The sequence below is a fragment of the Elgaria multicarinata genome, chromosome 9, assembly GCF_023053635.1.
Source record: "Elgaria multicarinata webbii isolate HBS135686 ecotype San Diego chromosome 9, rElgMul1.1.pri, whole genome shotgun sequence".
Lineage (NCBI taxonomy): Eukaryota > Metazoa > Chordata > Lepidosauria > Squamata > Anguidae > Elgaria > Elgaria multicarinata.
The window spans coordinates 79,973,419-79,986,445 of record NC_086179.1 but is presented as its reverse complement, the minus strand read 5'-3'; the positions used below and the strand labels follow the sequence as shown (position 1 = coordinate 79,986,445).

General features: G+C 39.6%; 2 protein-coding genes across 6 annotated transcripts in view; both read right to left on the bottom strand.

The window, feature by feature from the left end:
• Window positions 1–13: 13 nt before the first annotated feature.
• On the bottom strand, window positions 14–6,922 carry EFCAB10 (EF-hand calcium binding domain 10). Its single transcript, XM_063134168.1, has 4 exons — window positions 6,793–6,922; window positions 4,814–4,978; window positions 2,513–2,597; window positions 14–253 (listed from the first exon to the last, which is right to left on the bottom strand). Exons 1-4 carry the CDS (start codon window positions 6,887–6,889, stop codon window positions 217–219), a joined length of 384 nt encoding a protein of 127 aa, XP_062990238.1. The 5' UTR covers window positions 6,890–6,922; the 3' UTR covers window positions 14–216.
• Window positions 6,923–8,371: 1,449 nt separating this feature from the next.
• The window catches only part of ATXN7L1 (ataxin 7 like 1), a 75,842-nt gene continuing 71,186 nt past the window's right edge, over window positions 8,372–13,027 (bottom strand). For 4 of the 5 annotated variants that reach the window (XM_063134165.1, XM_063134162.1, XM_063134164.1 and 1 more), the window contains one exon: window positions 8,372–11,117. In XM_063134165.1, the coding sequence (XP_062990235.1) occupies window positions 11,076–11,117 (42 nt within the window). In that variant the 3' untranslated portion in view covers window positions 8,372–11,075. The remainder of the gene's footprint in view (window positions 11,118–13,027) is intronic. The other variant, XM_063134160.1, reaches the window with a different exon arrangement.

The following is a 13,027-nucleotide window of genomic DNA, read 5'->3' as shown; positions in this document are numbered from 1 at the left end:
ACTAAACTGTGCATAGTTTTCACTATAACGTACCCAGCATTTATTAGGCAAAGGAAAAATTATTTCAACCTTTTTGAAAAAAGATGAAATTACACATCTGTTATAATGGTGGTACAGTTAAGTATCCCTGAACAAGCTCATTCCATAACTGGACTTATTAGTTTTTCATAAGATAAAATATGAAGTCAAACAGTTTCAGATTGGAACACTCAAAAGTTAAAATGCTGCCCATAGTTCAGCAAATTTTTTCATCCTGTGGAGAAACAAAGCCACAGTGAATATATATATAAATTGCACCTACCCTCCACGTGTCATAAAAATACAGTAGAAAGCCAAGTAGTAGGATATTACATTGAAAAGAGAAATACAAGCAAATACTTAAATCTGCCCTGGATTTTGGCCATTGTTTATTCTGTTTTTGCTAGTGTTCTTCAACAAACAATCTTTCAGCTGCTTTTATTACTGTTGTTTTTTTCAGCTGTAGCTCATATTTCACCATAGTAGCATAGGTCTTTAAAGTTAAGACTTTTCAAATCCCATTTATTTCAGAGGGAGGTATTTAAGCACTTTAAGGGCTCCATCACACCAGCGTTATAGCCCGCTTTAGCCCTGCATTGTATGCAAAGGACTCCGATGATGTCGTCCATGTCCTGCTGTGATCATGGTTCTTCCCCCCCTCCCTTAGCGATGTTTTTTGGTGCTCGGAAAGTCTGGTTCTTCCGGTAATGCAAAAACACACCGCTCAAACTTCAACGTCTATTTTCATCCATCGTTTTCAATACGATGTTCTGTGGGCGTTTTCAAGAGATGGTAGTATTAACCTGGACTGGGCTGGCTGCATAGCTTCTCTCCTCTCCCCTTTCTCTCCTCTTGCGTCTCTTTCGCTACCTCTCGCAGCCCAAAAGCCTCCATTGAAATGAATAGGATGCAACTGTGAATAAGCGTGCCCACGCACCTGCGGTCTTTCATGCAATTGGAAGTGCATGACAAGGGGAACACTATGCAACCTCCAGTGGCAGCTGATAGGCATTTTAGTTGATTAATCAATTTATGGATTAAATTTGCATGTGGGTTATAAGCAGTCCCTCTGGAGCAAGAAGAGGTCCCATTGTTCTTACTCCTGAGTAGCCATTTTCACCTTAAAAGAAATGTGGAAAATGCACCCTCCTTGCCAGCAGCACCCTCAGTTTTAAAGATAAAAAGATCAAAATTGGCGCAGTGATAGCTCTTAAGGAGGGCTTTAGCCATACCAAGTTTGAATCAGATTGGGTCATCCCTTGATTTTTTTATTTTTTAAATTCCCCCCCCCCAAACCCTTTTCCTGGTAGTATACAAGTTTGAAGGATCGATCTTCCATGGTTTTGATTATGTGAAGCTGTGCATCTTCAAGTTCATAAACCACAGATCTGCTGATTCCCTTACTCAAAAGTAAATCCCATTGATTTCAACTGCATTTACATACCAGATATACTAAAATCACATGCAGGCTTATCTTTGAGTAAACCCTGTTGAACAGAGAGAGACTTACTTCTGAGTAAACACATATAGAACTGATTTTTAATAGTGTGGTTACTCAGAAGCTTTCTTTTTTAAGTCTTAAAACAGCAAACTGGAAAGAAGTGCTCTGCAACCCCATGCTTACTTCTGAGGTCTTACTTCTATTTACTCAGAAGTCTCTCTCTGTTCAATGGTGTTTACTCAAAGGTAAGCCACACTCCAAAGCCTCCAGGCAGTGTGAGGGGAATGGGCATAGCCTAGGCAACGGAATAACCACATAGGGAGAGTGTGGTGTCCAACTATCACCAACCAATGAACTGTAGGGGGAAGTACAAAGGTCTGGGGGCAGTGTGCATCTCAATGGAAGAACAGTGATAGGCTTGTGCGCAGGAGAGGTGTAAAGGGGAATGAAACGTAAAAGTGCAAAGTTGTAAGTTGATCAAGGCTTTCACATGCTATGGAAACGAGGGCGGATAATTTGAGAATAAACCAGGGCAAATGTGCAGGTGTGATGGAGCTCTAACTCTCATTGAAATGTTCTGTCTAGGGAAAGGACAGAGGTATTTTACTATACACAGCAGTATATAAATGCCACAAATAAATATAAAACAATCATCTTCTAAACAGCTTGTTTGGAAGGCTGGGAAGGGACAACCTGCAAATTGTGACATGCATACTACACAACGGAAAGAGCAGCATTGTCAGTGATTGGTTAATGGTTCTGGATGGTGCAGGCATTACTTGGCTGGACAATTGAGTGCAATATTGTAAAGCTTGCCACTATCAGAAGTCCAACCTCTGGGCCTGCAAACATTGAAATTTAGGCACATGTGTCTCTTCAAACATTATACCAAGATGTGTGCACTGGAAGCAGGAGCAGTTACATCAGGTGGATAGGGAGGGACATAGGGAGCAATTCAGGTATATATTGTCTGATCCAGTCCAATGTGGCGTGGACAACAATGTTTTCAACTCATAAAATTAATCAGTTAAGTAACATTCCAGTTCAACTTACACATTTTCCTTGAAGACTGTTGGTGTAATTAGGTCAGTTTCTTTGTAAGTTTCATCCTGACTACTCAATCCCAAAGATTCAAGTGCTAAAATAGAGGGAAAATGAAAACTTCATATGACGTGAGTGTTGAAGTGCACATAGCTTAGTTCTTTATATTCTTGGCTCTAGTCTTGGATTCTTCCCTGTCCTTGGCTCTGCTGTTACCCAGATAATGGACTGCAATCCCCATCACCCCAACCATTGTCTATGGTGGGTGGGAAAATGGGAATTGTAGTCCAACATCTTGGGACCCAAGGTTGTGAACCACTGATTTAGTACCGACTGAGTTAATTTCAGGGTGTGTGCATATCTCCTCCCACATCATTGCATGCATGGAGAAAGTCATGTAAATTGCACTTTATTGTATTTATTTAATAAACACCTCCCTTGTCAGACATCTCTAGATTAAAAGTCTATTCATCACAGATTAGGCAGATCTTGTGTTAAAATACATATGTCAAAGAGTTTATGACTTAGCGGTTTAATATTTCTCCACTGAAAATGCGCTCCTCTCCTATCCAAGATTTCACAAAATAAGTCCCCCTTCTTTTCAGTATTTGTGACTCCTGTCATGAGGAAAGACATGTTTCTATTGTGTGAGGATGAAGGAGAAGAAGGGAGAGAAATTGAGGTATATAGCACTCTCAATGTAATTTCCCTTGCTGGCTTTTCTAGAACCAGTACACTGGCCCCAGATTTTACTTGCCTACTTTTATCAGCATTAGGATGTGCTTTCAGCCAGAGGGCACAGGAGAGATCCCAGTGGGAATGATGGACCTATTAGCCTCTCCTCCTGTTGTATTTCTCCTATCCAACTGATTCAGAATGCTTCTGCTAACTGAATTGTAATGGTGTGCACTGCACCTTGCTAGACTGGGCTGCCAAAGTAGTTACAAACACACGTCTGTTGGCCTTTTGAATTTACATTGATAAGACAGCTAAAAAATGATGACTTTTAGAAATTATGTAATACAAAAGAGTTTTAAGCCTCATTACATTTCTGTAAAGACTAGACTGAGTATATTCTTTCAGTTTTGTTTTTGATGTACCCTAGCAACTTGTTTCCACCCTCTTTTTTATTTTTATTTTTATACAATAGCTGAAGCTCTCTGGGCAGTTTACAACAATTACAAACCATAAAATACAAGATGAAAACATACAATAAACTATCAAAACAACAGTATAAAATAATAACCAAATAGATGCTAGCAGCCATGCAAAAATTTAAAAAATAATGCCACATATAAAACAGAAACTAAAAAACTAAAATGCCTGGGAAACTAGAAAGGACCTACTTGATGCCAGACAAAGCACAATGTAGGTGCCAGGCGAACCTCTCTGGGAAGCTCATTCCGCAACCGGAGTGCCACAACAGAAAACGCCCTCCTCTTCATAGCCACCCATCTCACTACCTTTGGCAGAGGCTCCTAGAGAAGATGTGCTGAAGCCGATCTTAGGGTCTGGCCAGGTGTATATTGGAAGAGATGATCCTTCAGGTAACCTAGCCCCAAGCCATTTAGGGCTTAGAATGTTAGTACCAGCACTTTGAATCAAGCCTGGAAATGGACTGGGAGTCCACGTAAATGGAAATGGACTGGCATAATATGATCATGTTGGCCAGTCCGAGTTAACTATCTCGCTGCCCTAGTTTAGACCAGCTGAAGTTTTTGGACCATTTTCAAAAGCTGTCCCGTGTATAAAGCATTGCAGTAATTCAAACAAGAGATTATCAGACCATGGATAACTGCAGCTAGGCTGTCTCTGTTTCAATAAGGATGTAGTTGGTATATCAGCCTAAACTGCCACCTGTGCCTCTAGTGACAGTTCTGAATCCATGAGCCTGATCCTTTTAGGGGGACTGCAAACCCCTCCAGAACAGGTTGAATCAAACTTAACCAGGCAGATGAACCACCCACTAACAGTATCTCCATCTTGTCTGGATTGACTCTCAGTTTATTGGCCCTTATCCAGTCTGTCACTGTGTCTAGGCACTGGTCCAGAATGCCCATTGCTTCACCTAGATTTGATGAAAAGGAGAGACCGAGCTGGGTGTTATGTGCATATTGGTGACTCCTCAGTCCGTATCACCTGATAATCTCCCCCAGAGGTTTCATGTAGATGATGAATAGCATGGGTGATAAAATAGTCCTGTGGAACCCCATGTTATAACTGCCAAGGGACAGAGCAATAATCCCCCAGCACCACCTAAGAAATACTGCTATCTTAAAATGTGAAGGTAGTAAAATATGAAGGAATACCAACCTCCTTTGTACTGTGATATGTTTATGTAGCCTTCACCTAAAATGTCTAACATATTAAACATAGCATCCAAGTTTGTTTCATCCATAAGATTGGGATACTCCATACTAGTCAGTTTTGCAAGCTTTACTTTTTCTAAGGTCTTTATCAAAAACTCTCTTGGTCTATCTGTAAGAGAAGAACATTGGCATATCGTTATACATTTACGTTATACATTTTAAACTAAAGAAATACTCTGGGAGGCACTGTTTAAGTGTGTAATGTTTTCTACGTGCGTTTTAAAGATTAAAAAATAAAAAAATACAACATAACGCAAAGAAGAAAACTATGGGAAGGGAAGAGGAAAACAAACAAATGCTGGTACCCAAACTTTCTAGTTACATACATAATTAAATGAAATGGCCATTCAATTGTACTGGGAAAGAAGAACATAAATTGCATCGGGTTCCAGCAAACTGATGAAATAGGAATTTATCTCTTAGTCTTCTGAGCTAGCTGGACTTAGTACTTAGCTAAATTGCACTTCATGGGAAATTAAGCACTTGATATATTTAAAACCAAATTATTATTTTCACTTTTCCTACCTAAATTGTGAACCACTAAGCCTAATACAGGCAAGCAGTGATATGGTGTTGGATGCTAGCCTGCCAGATGCTTACAACCTCTATTTTCATAGTCCTAGGACTGCAGTAAAATAAAACATTCAAGAATTCTAACACCAATGACAAAATAAAGTAGCGAATCCAAGAATGTTTGTCTGGCATTTTTACTTTATTTGTACAGTCTTATTTGTTTGCAACTTAGGCATTAGTAGCATAAGAACAGGTCTGAAATACTAGAGATACTGAGAAAGGGTGCTTCTAACCCTATGGCTCCTGGTGCTATCAATCAAAAGGTATTGTGAACTATTCTGTTTCTCCCTCCTTAATGACTGGTGTGTGTATGTGTCATAAGAAATGAAATGGAAGGCGCAGTAGGAAAATGTGGGAGGCTTATGTGTGGATGTTGACATTGCTGGATGTCCTGTGAAATTCTATGAACGAGGTAGGGCAATTGTGCAATAAAAGCCTCATCAAGAAGCTCCACATTGGGACTTATTGCAACCAGGCTATTTAATAACAGTGTTTATTTTAATTAATTAATGTAGAGTTGGAAGATGAGTCCTTACTACATAATGATCAGTATAGTGCCATATTATCATGCACAGCAATTTCAGTTTTCAGTGCAAGGATGGCAAACATGTTTACTCTGAAGTAAATTTAATTGTGTCTAATCCACAGAAGCTGCAATCCGGAGCTGGGAGTAAGCTTCATTGGGTTTTGAATAGATACAAGTATGGGAATGCAGTGTTAGTGTTGCTCCCTGAGGCGTCCAAAAGCCCTTTAGCCCTTTCTCTGATGATGCTAGGTGAAGTTTGTTCTAATATACAAGTCTGTCATCACAGAAAACAGGACCACAGCTCATATGTTTTCTAATCATTATGGACAAGGCTCCAAAAATACTGTCACTCCATGTAAGCTATGACTGGGTGACAAAGCTTTACACCCATCACAGCCCCTCTATTATTTTCATCCTCCGTTAGGGCGCTGCTACGGGAGAGTGGGGAGTCAGCGAGCCCATATATGTGCACATTGTTTTAACTGTTTTTACTGCTTTTAAATTATATATTGGTTTTAGTTTGATTCACGGTTTGTTTTTAGCTGTGTATATTTATTGTTTTATATTGTATGATTTTTATCTGTACGCTGCCCTGAGAAACTAGAGATATAGGGCGGGATACAAATGTTTTAAATAAAAATGTATTTGTTAACCACACATTCTTCGTACCGCTGGCGTGGCACAATCCTCCGTATCCCGTGGTGACCGGACGACACAGCACCCCCCCCCCCCCAGCGAGCTTCCCAAGGGTGAGAAAGCTCACCTTGGCGGAGGGGGGGGGTGTCGTTTGGCTCACCTGCATAGCCCCGGGGAAGCATCCTTACCTGGGCGGTAATAGAGCAGCAACGCGCTCAGGTGGTACAATAGGTCGGGGATTTTGTGCTGCGCCAGGTACTCCCGGCCTTCCGCCTCGCGGTCCATCGCCGTTGCTAGGAGACGGGAAAGAACGCTCACGCGCCCCAGCCCTCGCGATGGGGGCGTGCTGTGACGCAAGGATTCGGAGGCGCCTGGCCAATGAGGAAGGAGCCCCAGGGACCCCGTCACCGACGGCGAGCTTCGCGCCTCCTGTGTCACCCCCCCCCCCCCGTCCACACTGCTTCGGCTCTCTCGGGGCTTAGAAACCCGCGCGCAGTGGAGGCTGGTGGCTCCGATTTCGGCGGGGCTGTGAATCCATTCTGGGTTCCAGCCAGAACTCCAAAGGAGCTATCTAAGGTGCTGAACCTGTTTTGGCGACCGGGTTCGTCACCCTGGATAGCTCCTTTAGAGTTCTGGCTGGTTCTGACTGAAACCCAGAATGGATGCACAGCCCCACCGAAAACGGGGCCACCAGCCTCCATTGCCCGTGCAGGGAGCCGGGGATACAGACGACGCGAAAGAGAAAAGCCCGTCTCTCACTTGCAGAACCTTGGGCGCTTCTCTTCTTCCTTGCTGTTCTGTTCCCTCGCCCGTACTTGAGCGTCTGCGCCTTTCACAAGCCGCGTGGCAGGCCAAAAAAAATAAAAACCCAATAACAAGCCTTCCTTGGCATGCAAATAGAGGGAGGTGAGATCTTTGCTTGCTGAGTTTTCGCCTGCCGAACGGCTGTTAAAGGCTCAGGAAGCCCGACTGCAATGGTGATTTCGAGCCTCTTCCTAAACTCTGAACGAAAAGGCAGTCTGCGCTCTTCAAAAGCTATTATTGCAGCCCCAGGCGAAAATGAAACTAACTTGCTTGCCTCTGATTCTAAGGGCAACCGAAGGATTGCGTCCCGTTGCCCCCCACCCCCGGTCAATGCTTCCTTGGACCGTTTTTGCTCCCCGCCCATCAGGCCGCAAAGGGAGGGAAATTAAAAACGCTAGTTTGCAGCCAAATTTTGGTGGTAAACTGCTCTATAGCGCTTAGCGGTGCAAAAAGGGTTTAAATTTAGCTTGCTTGCACAACAAAATCAATTTGGCCCCGTTCAGAAGACACTTTAAACCACGGCTTTAACCATGGTGAAAAAGGCAAAGTGTCTTCTGAACACAGCCAGGCTTTCTGGCTTAACCACCATGGTTAAAGCCGTGGTTTAAGGTGTCTTCTAATGGGGCCTTTTGTGTGTTTTAATGCTTCATAGCCATTTTGTTTGTTTTTTAAACATTTGGGGTGTAGTGGGTAGAAGGGCCACGTGCAGCGCACATGTTGTCTACCACTGGCAAACCAACCTATCCCATCTAGCAGCAGATTTTGGGGACAGGGATGAAAATGTGTATTCATGTGTGTTGCCATTTGCTGGATCAATGATATTTTGAAGTGATTATTTTATCTTCCAATCCCGTAAGATTGTAGTTAACACAAATACTAAATAGGATAATGTAACTATTGAAGGTATTGCCCAGATAAAATTGGCGTTTTTTTTAAGAAAAGCTAATAAAAACACTGCACAGATTTTTCTTACAAACATATAAATTATTTTATTTACAAAGCCATGTTACAAAAAATAATAATAAAGCAAAAAACAAAATAGAAACCCAAAAAACAAAACAAAAATACAATCGCTCACTAGAGAATATCTCCAGGCCTGGTGTTAAACCATGGCAGTATCAGTCAGATACGTGTTTGTTCCTTTTTTCAAAACTGTAAGCCATAAAGTTTACTATTTACACCTACTTTCAACACTTACAATTATCACAAGCATGGAATGGGTTCTCTCTGATACTGCTAATACATAAAAGGTGCAGAACCAAGAATGAAAATACTTAGTGTTATAAAATATGGGTTTGTAGAAAAGAAATTGACTGTACACGTATGGCATTTTCTTTTAGAATGATTGGACATGCTTTCTTCAAAAGTCTTCTGGAAAAAGATTCTAAAATCTGTAGTAGGAAAGCACAATAGAGGAGGTGCAAATTCATTTCTGTGCAACAGTTAATATTCCCCATGACTGACCAGCTATGCAAAACCCACAGAGTTTTGTTAAAGTGCCATGGGTCAACAGCATAACAAAATATAAGGTGTAAATAGAAAAATTTCTTTTTTTTTCTTTTAAACAATAGTTCACTGAGAATCAGCAATAATAGAATATGCTGTATAAACTATTCTCTACAAAGGTTGATCAGCACTATATACAATTGTTAACATTGATACAAAAGAAGGCATACAAGTTATCCAAGTCGCTTTTTTTCTTTAAATATGGCTGACGGGCCTATGCATTGCGTATGTGTAACAACCAAAGCTTCTGAGCCTCTATTGCTGGAAACGAATCACAAAGTCTTCAGGCAAATGGGGGAGGAGACGGGGAGAAAAAGAACTGTTGAATGATGCTACACTAATAATACATTATAGGCTGGTCCAGTTCATATCCATTTTTAAAAATGCATTTCAGTTTTCAGGCCGAACGTTTTAGTACATATAAAATTAAATAGCATTTTTTTTAAAAAAAATGTGGGCAACAAAAAAACCATGGGAGGGGTTATTTTATATCTATATATATACTTAGGTTTCCAAAATGCTCCAAATCAGACCTAAGCCACTGAAAGTGAAAGGATACATATATAAAGCAGCATTCAAAGAACACTCTCCACAGTCCAGATTCCTACAGAACGATTGCATGTTGAGAGCTAAAGAATTCTTAACACTACTGAATTGCTCCTTCAGTCATTGAGTGGCATTAATGATCAGAAGCAGCCACTGAATTTCACCATCACTGTTTTCCCCTCTAAAAGAAGAAAATGGCAGTTTTCTAATCAGAGGGTGCTTTGTTACTCAGATTTGAAAACACGAGTTGTGTTATACAACACAAAATAAATTAGTTTTTAAAAACAAGTTCTGTTCCTATAACTGAAGACAAAAATTGTGCAAAAATAACAAAGATATGTACACATTTTTTCAGTCTGAAGAAATGTACAAAAAAACCACAAAGTACATGAAAAGTATAAACATTGCTTAAACTTTCCTAAGGGCGCAAATTTCATGCATGTTTCAATAGAAAAAAAGTCATACAACTGCCAGCATGGCTGACTGGGGAATGCTGTGAATTGTAGGACTTTTTTCTGTCTAAACAAGCATTGGATTGTGCCGTAAGTTTCATATTGTTCAAGAAACGATTTCTCCTGCCTCCCAAATATAGCAAAACATAAATTATTACAAAATTAATACCATAAAAATTACTTTAAGAATAATTTCTAATTTCCCCCCAAAGGGCCTAGCCTTGTTTACAATTGTTAAACATTTCATAAGTTTTAAAATCTGCCATAAGCCTTTTTTAAAAAAGAAAAAGAAAAAAGTAACCATTTCCCTATTTGCATTCTTTCTCCTTTTCCCCAGGATGTAAATAAACCAGCATATAAGTGCACTTTAACACTGTAGAAATAAAAGATAACTTCTCTGTAGTAATTTTGCAGTACCCTAGTAATATTGATTTCCTGATTACAAAAATCTACTTTTATAAAAAGAATTATTCAGTAATTCCTGTAAAACATTGTCAGTGCAATTCTACTGATGCAAATTCAGTATGCCCAACTCCTGACTTTTCAAGAATAATTTGTTTCATTAAGGAGAACAGTAGCATGGATTCTTTGGGGCCCTCCATCTACATATGAAGACATTTTCATATAGCACTCCTATTAATTCCTGTGAAAGCAAGATGCACAAACCATTCAATGCATTGAAAGGATTAGGAACACTATAATGAACAACAGGTGTTGCACACTGAAACCACTGATATCAGTAACATGTCTGGGCACACAGTACTCCCCCAATTGTTAACATATATACTGTTGAGAAATGCACTAGGCAATTGTTTGTATCCATAGGACAATAATCAATACAGAAGTTACTGTAATTTTTAAATAATGAAGGGTATGTTAATATTTTAACATCAAATGGCATTATTTTGGAATGTCTACTGCTGTCATTGTTTGCAAGAAACAAAGAGGGGGAAATACAGATATTTGCATTAAAAATCATCAATCCAAATCAAACCAGATTGCACAGATTGGAGGCCAAACTATGTTAAAAAGGAAAATAAATCACTATTACAGTTTTATATAAATTAAAAATAAAAAAACACCAAAAAATTAAGTTAAGTCTATCTGCAGGACACAGCAAGTAAAACAAGAAACTCTGATTATAGGCTGGTTGCTTTTCCTTGTTATGGAAGAGTCCTTATCCTACCAGTCCGGTTTAATGTCTTCTGAAAGAGAAAGTACGTATAAAATTAAATTAATATGTACAGTTAAAAAAGTCTAACATTAAACTAAATGTATAACATTAAATAAAGTTCATTGCAAAACAGTCAGAAAAATCCCAGTACATGCTCTTTTTTGTTTGCACTGCAAATCAGTTATGCATTTGGTGCTACAATTTAGACATACATATATATGGAACTTATTAATCACTATGAGAAATGTATGTCTCAAAGTGAGTTCCAGTTACATTAGATGCCACCAAAAAGGTACTCTGTCAGATACAACCTATTTTTCTTAGAGGAAACCACCGAAGGAAGAGTTCACACCAACACTTTTCTTTTGTATTTAGTAGGAGCCAGCCTAGGACATGTATCTTCAGCTGCCATCAGGCACAACAGTACCAACTAGCATACAAAGTTGCACTAAGATCCTGACTATAAATAACCAACAACCACATTAGCAATATAACACTTCTATGGACCAATCCTAAATGTATTTGTTTGGAAGCATGTGCAACCAAGTTCATTAGGACTTCTTAAAACTGCATCCCTAGACTGAGGGCTCATCTACACCAAGCAGGATATTCCACTATGAAAGTGGCATGAAAGCGGTATATAAAATGCAGGAGCCACACTACTGCTTTATAGCCGTATTGAAGTGCACTGCAGGATCTGCACTACTGCTTTATAGAGGTACTGAAGTGCACTGACAACTGTTGAGGCCCATGACACATCTACACCAAGCAGGATATAACACTATGAAAGCAGTATGAAAGCAGTATATGGTATGTGTCACTGGGCCCCAAAAGTTGTCTGTGCACTTCAATACCACTCTAAAGCAGTAGTGTGGCTCCTACCTTTATATACCACTTTCATACCACTTTCATAGTGGAATATCCTGCTTGGTGTAGATGAGCCCTGAGATTTAAAGTACTGAAACGAGGCAGGGCAGAAATTTGTCTTTGACAAACATAAGCTAGATGCTACCTATATAGATGGGCAACATACCTTAATTATCAGTAGATTGTTTTAATTTGTACTGCACATAGGACAAATAGTCTAAGATATATATACACTTAAAAAATCTATGATTTTAAAAGACCAATGGGAAAAGGTTTAAACCATAATATAATTTCTGAACGATGGGCATCTCTCTGTAAAGCACAGTCCATCATGTGCTGTATGCGCTAATGGTAAGAAAAGGTTTACCAAACACTTTCCAACTGGCATCTGACACCAGACAAATTTTGGTGGAAGGGATGGAAATTATCCTAATACTTATTATTACAGTTGCTGGAGATTCAGTCAATCTGAGACATAATTTCTGTATGTATGGTTGAACAAATTAGATCGCACCTCTGAGATAAATTGAGAATTTTAAAGATACTATAATGCATATTTCAATTGACCATTAAAGTTACAAGACTGTATATTTCCATTTGATCCCCATGGATTAAGTAAAGTAGTACTGCAAAAGCCATATTTAAGCAATACTTTAATTGTTATAAGAAATATTTTAGCCACAAAGCTAGAAATGTGCTTAGTGTTCAACACTGTTCACGTGCCAATGGGATCTATTGCAAGCACAGTGGGAAGCTAGTGGATCCTTAAGCGAATGGAAACAAACTGAAACACTTGTTTCTGGAACAAGACAGGTCAGAGGAGCTCCCAGAAGGGACATCCATTAACCTTCCCTGGTAATGGAAACAAGTATTTCAGTTCATTTCCAGGATTCATTTAGAAAGTGTTGTCTTCCTGTTCCACTGGTACAAAAGAAACAATGGCCTGGTTGAGACAACATGCTAAACCATGCTGCTTAACCACAAAATGGTTAATCGAATGCATTGCATTCCGTTAACTATTTTGGGGTTAACCAGTATGGTTTATTATTTATTTAAAACATTTGTATCCCGCCC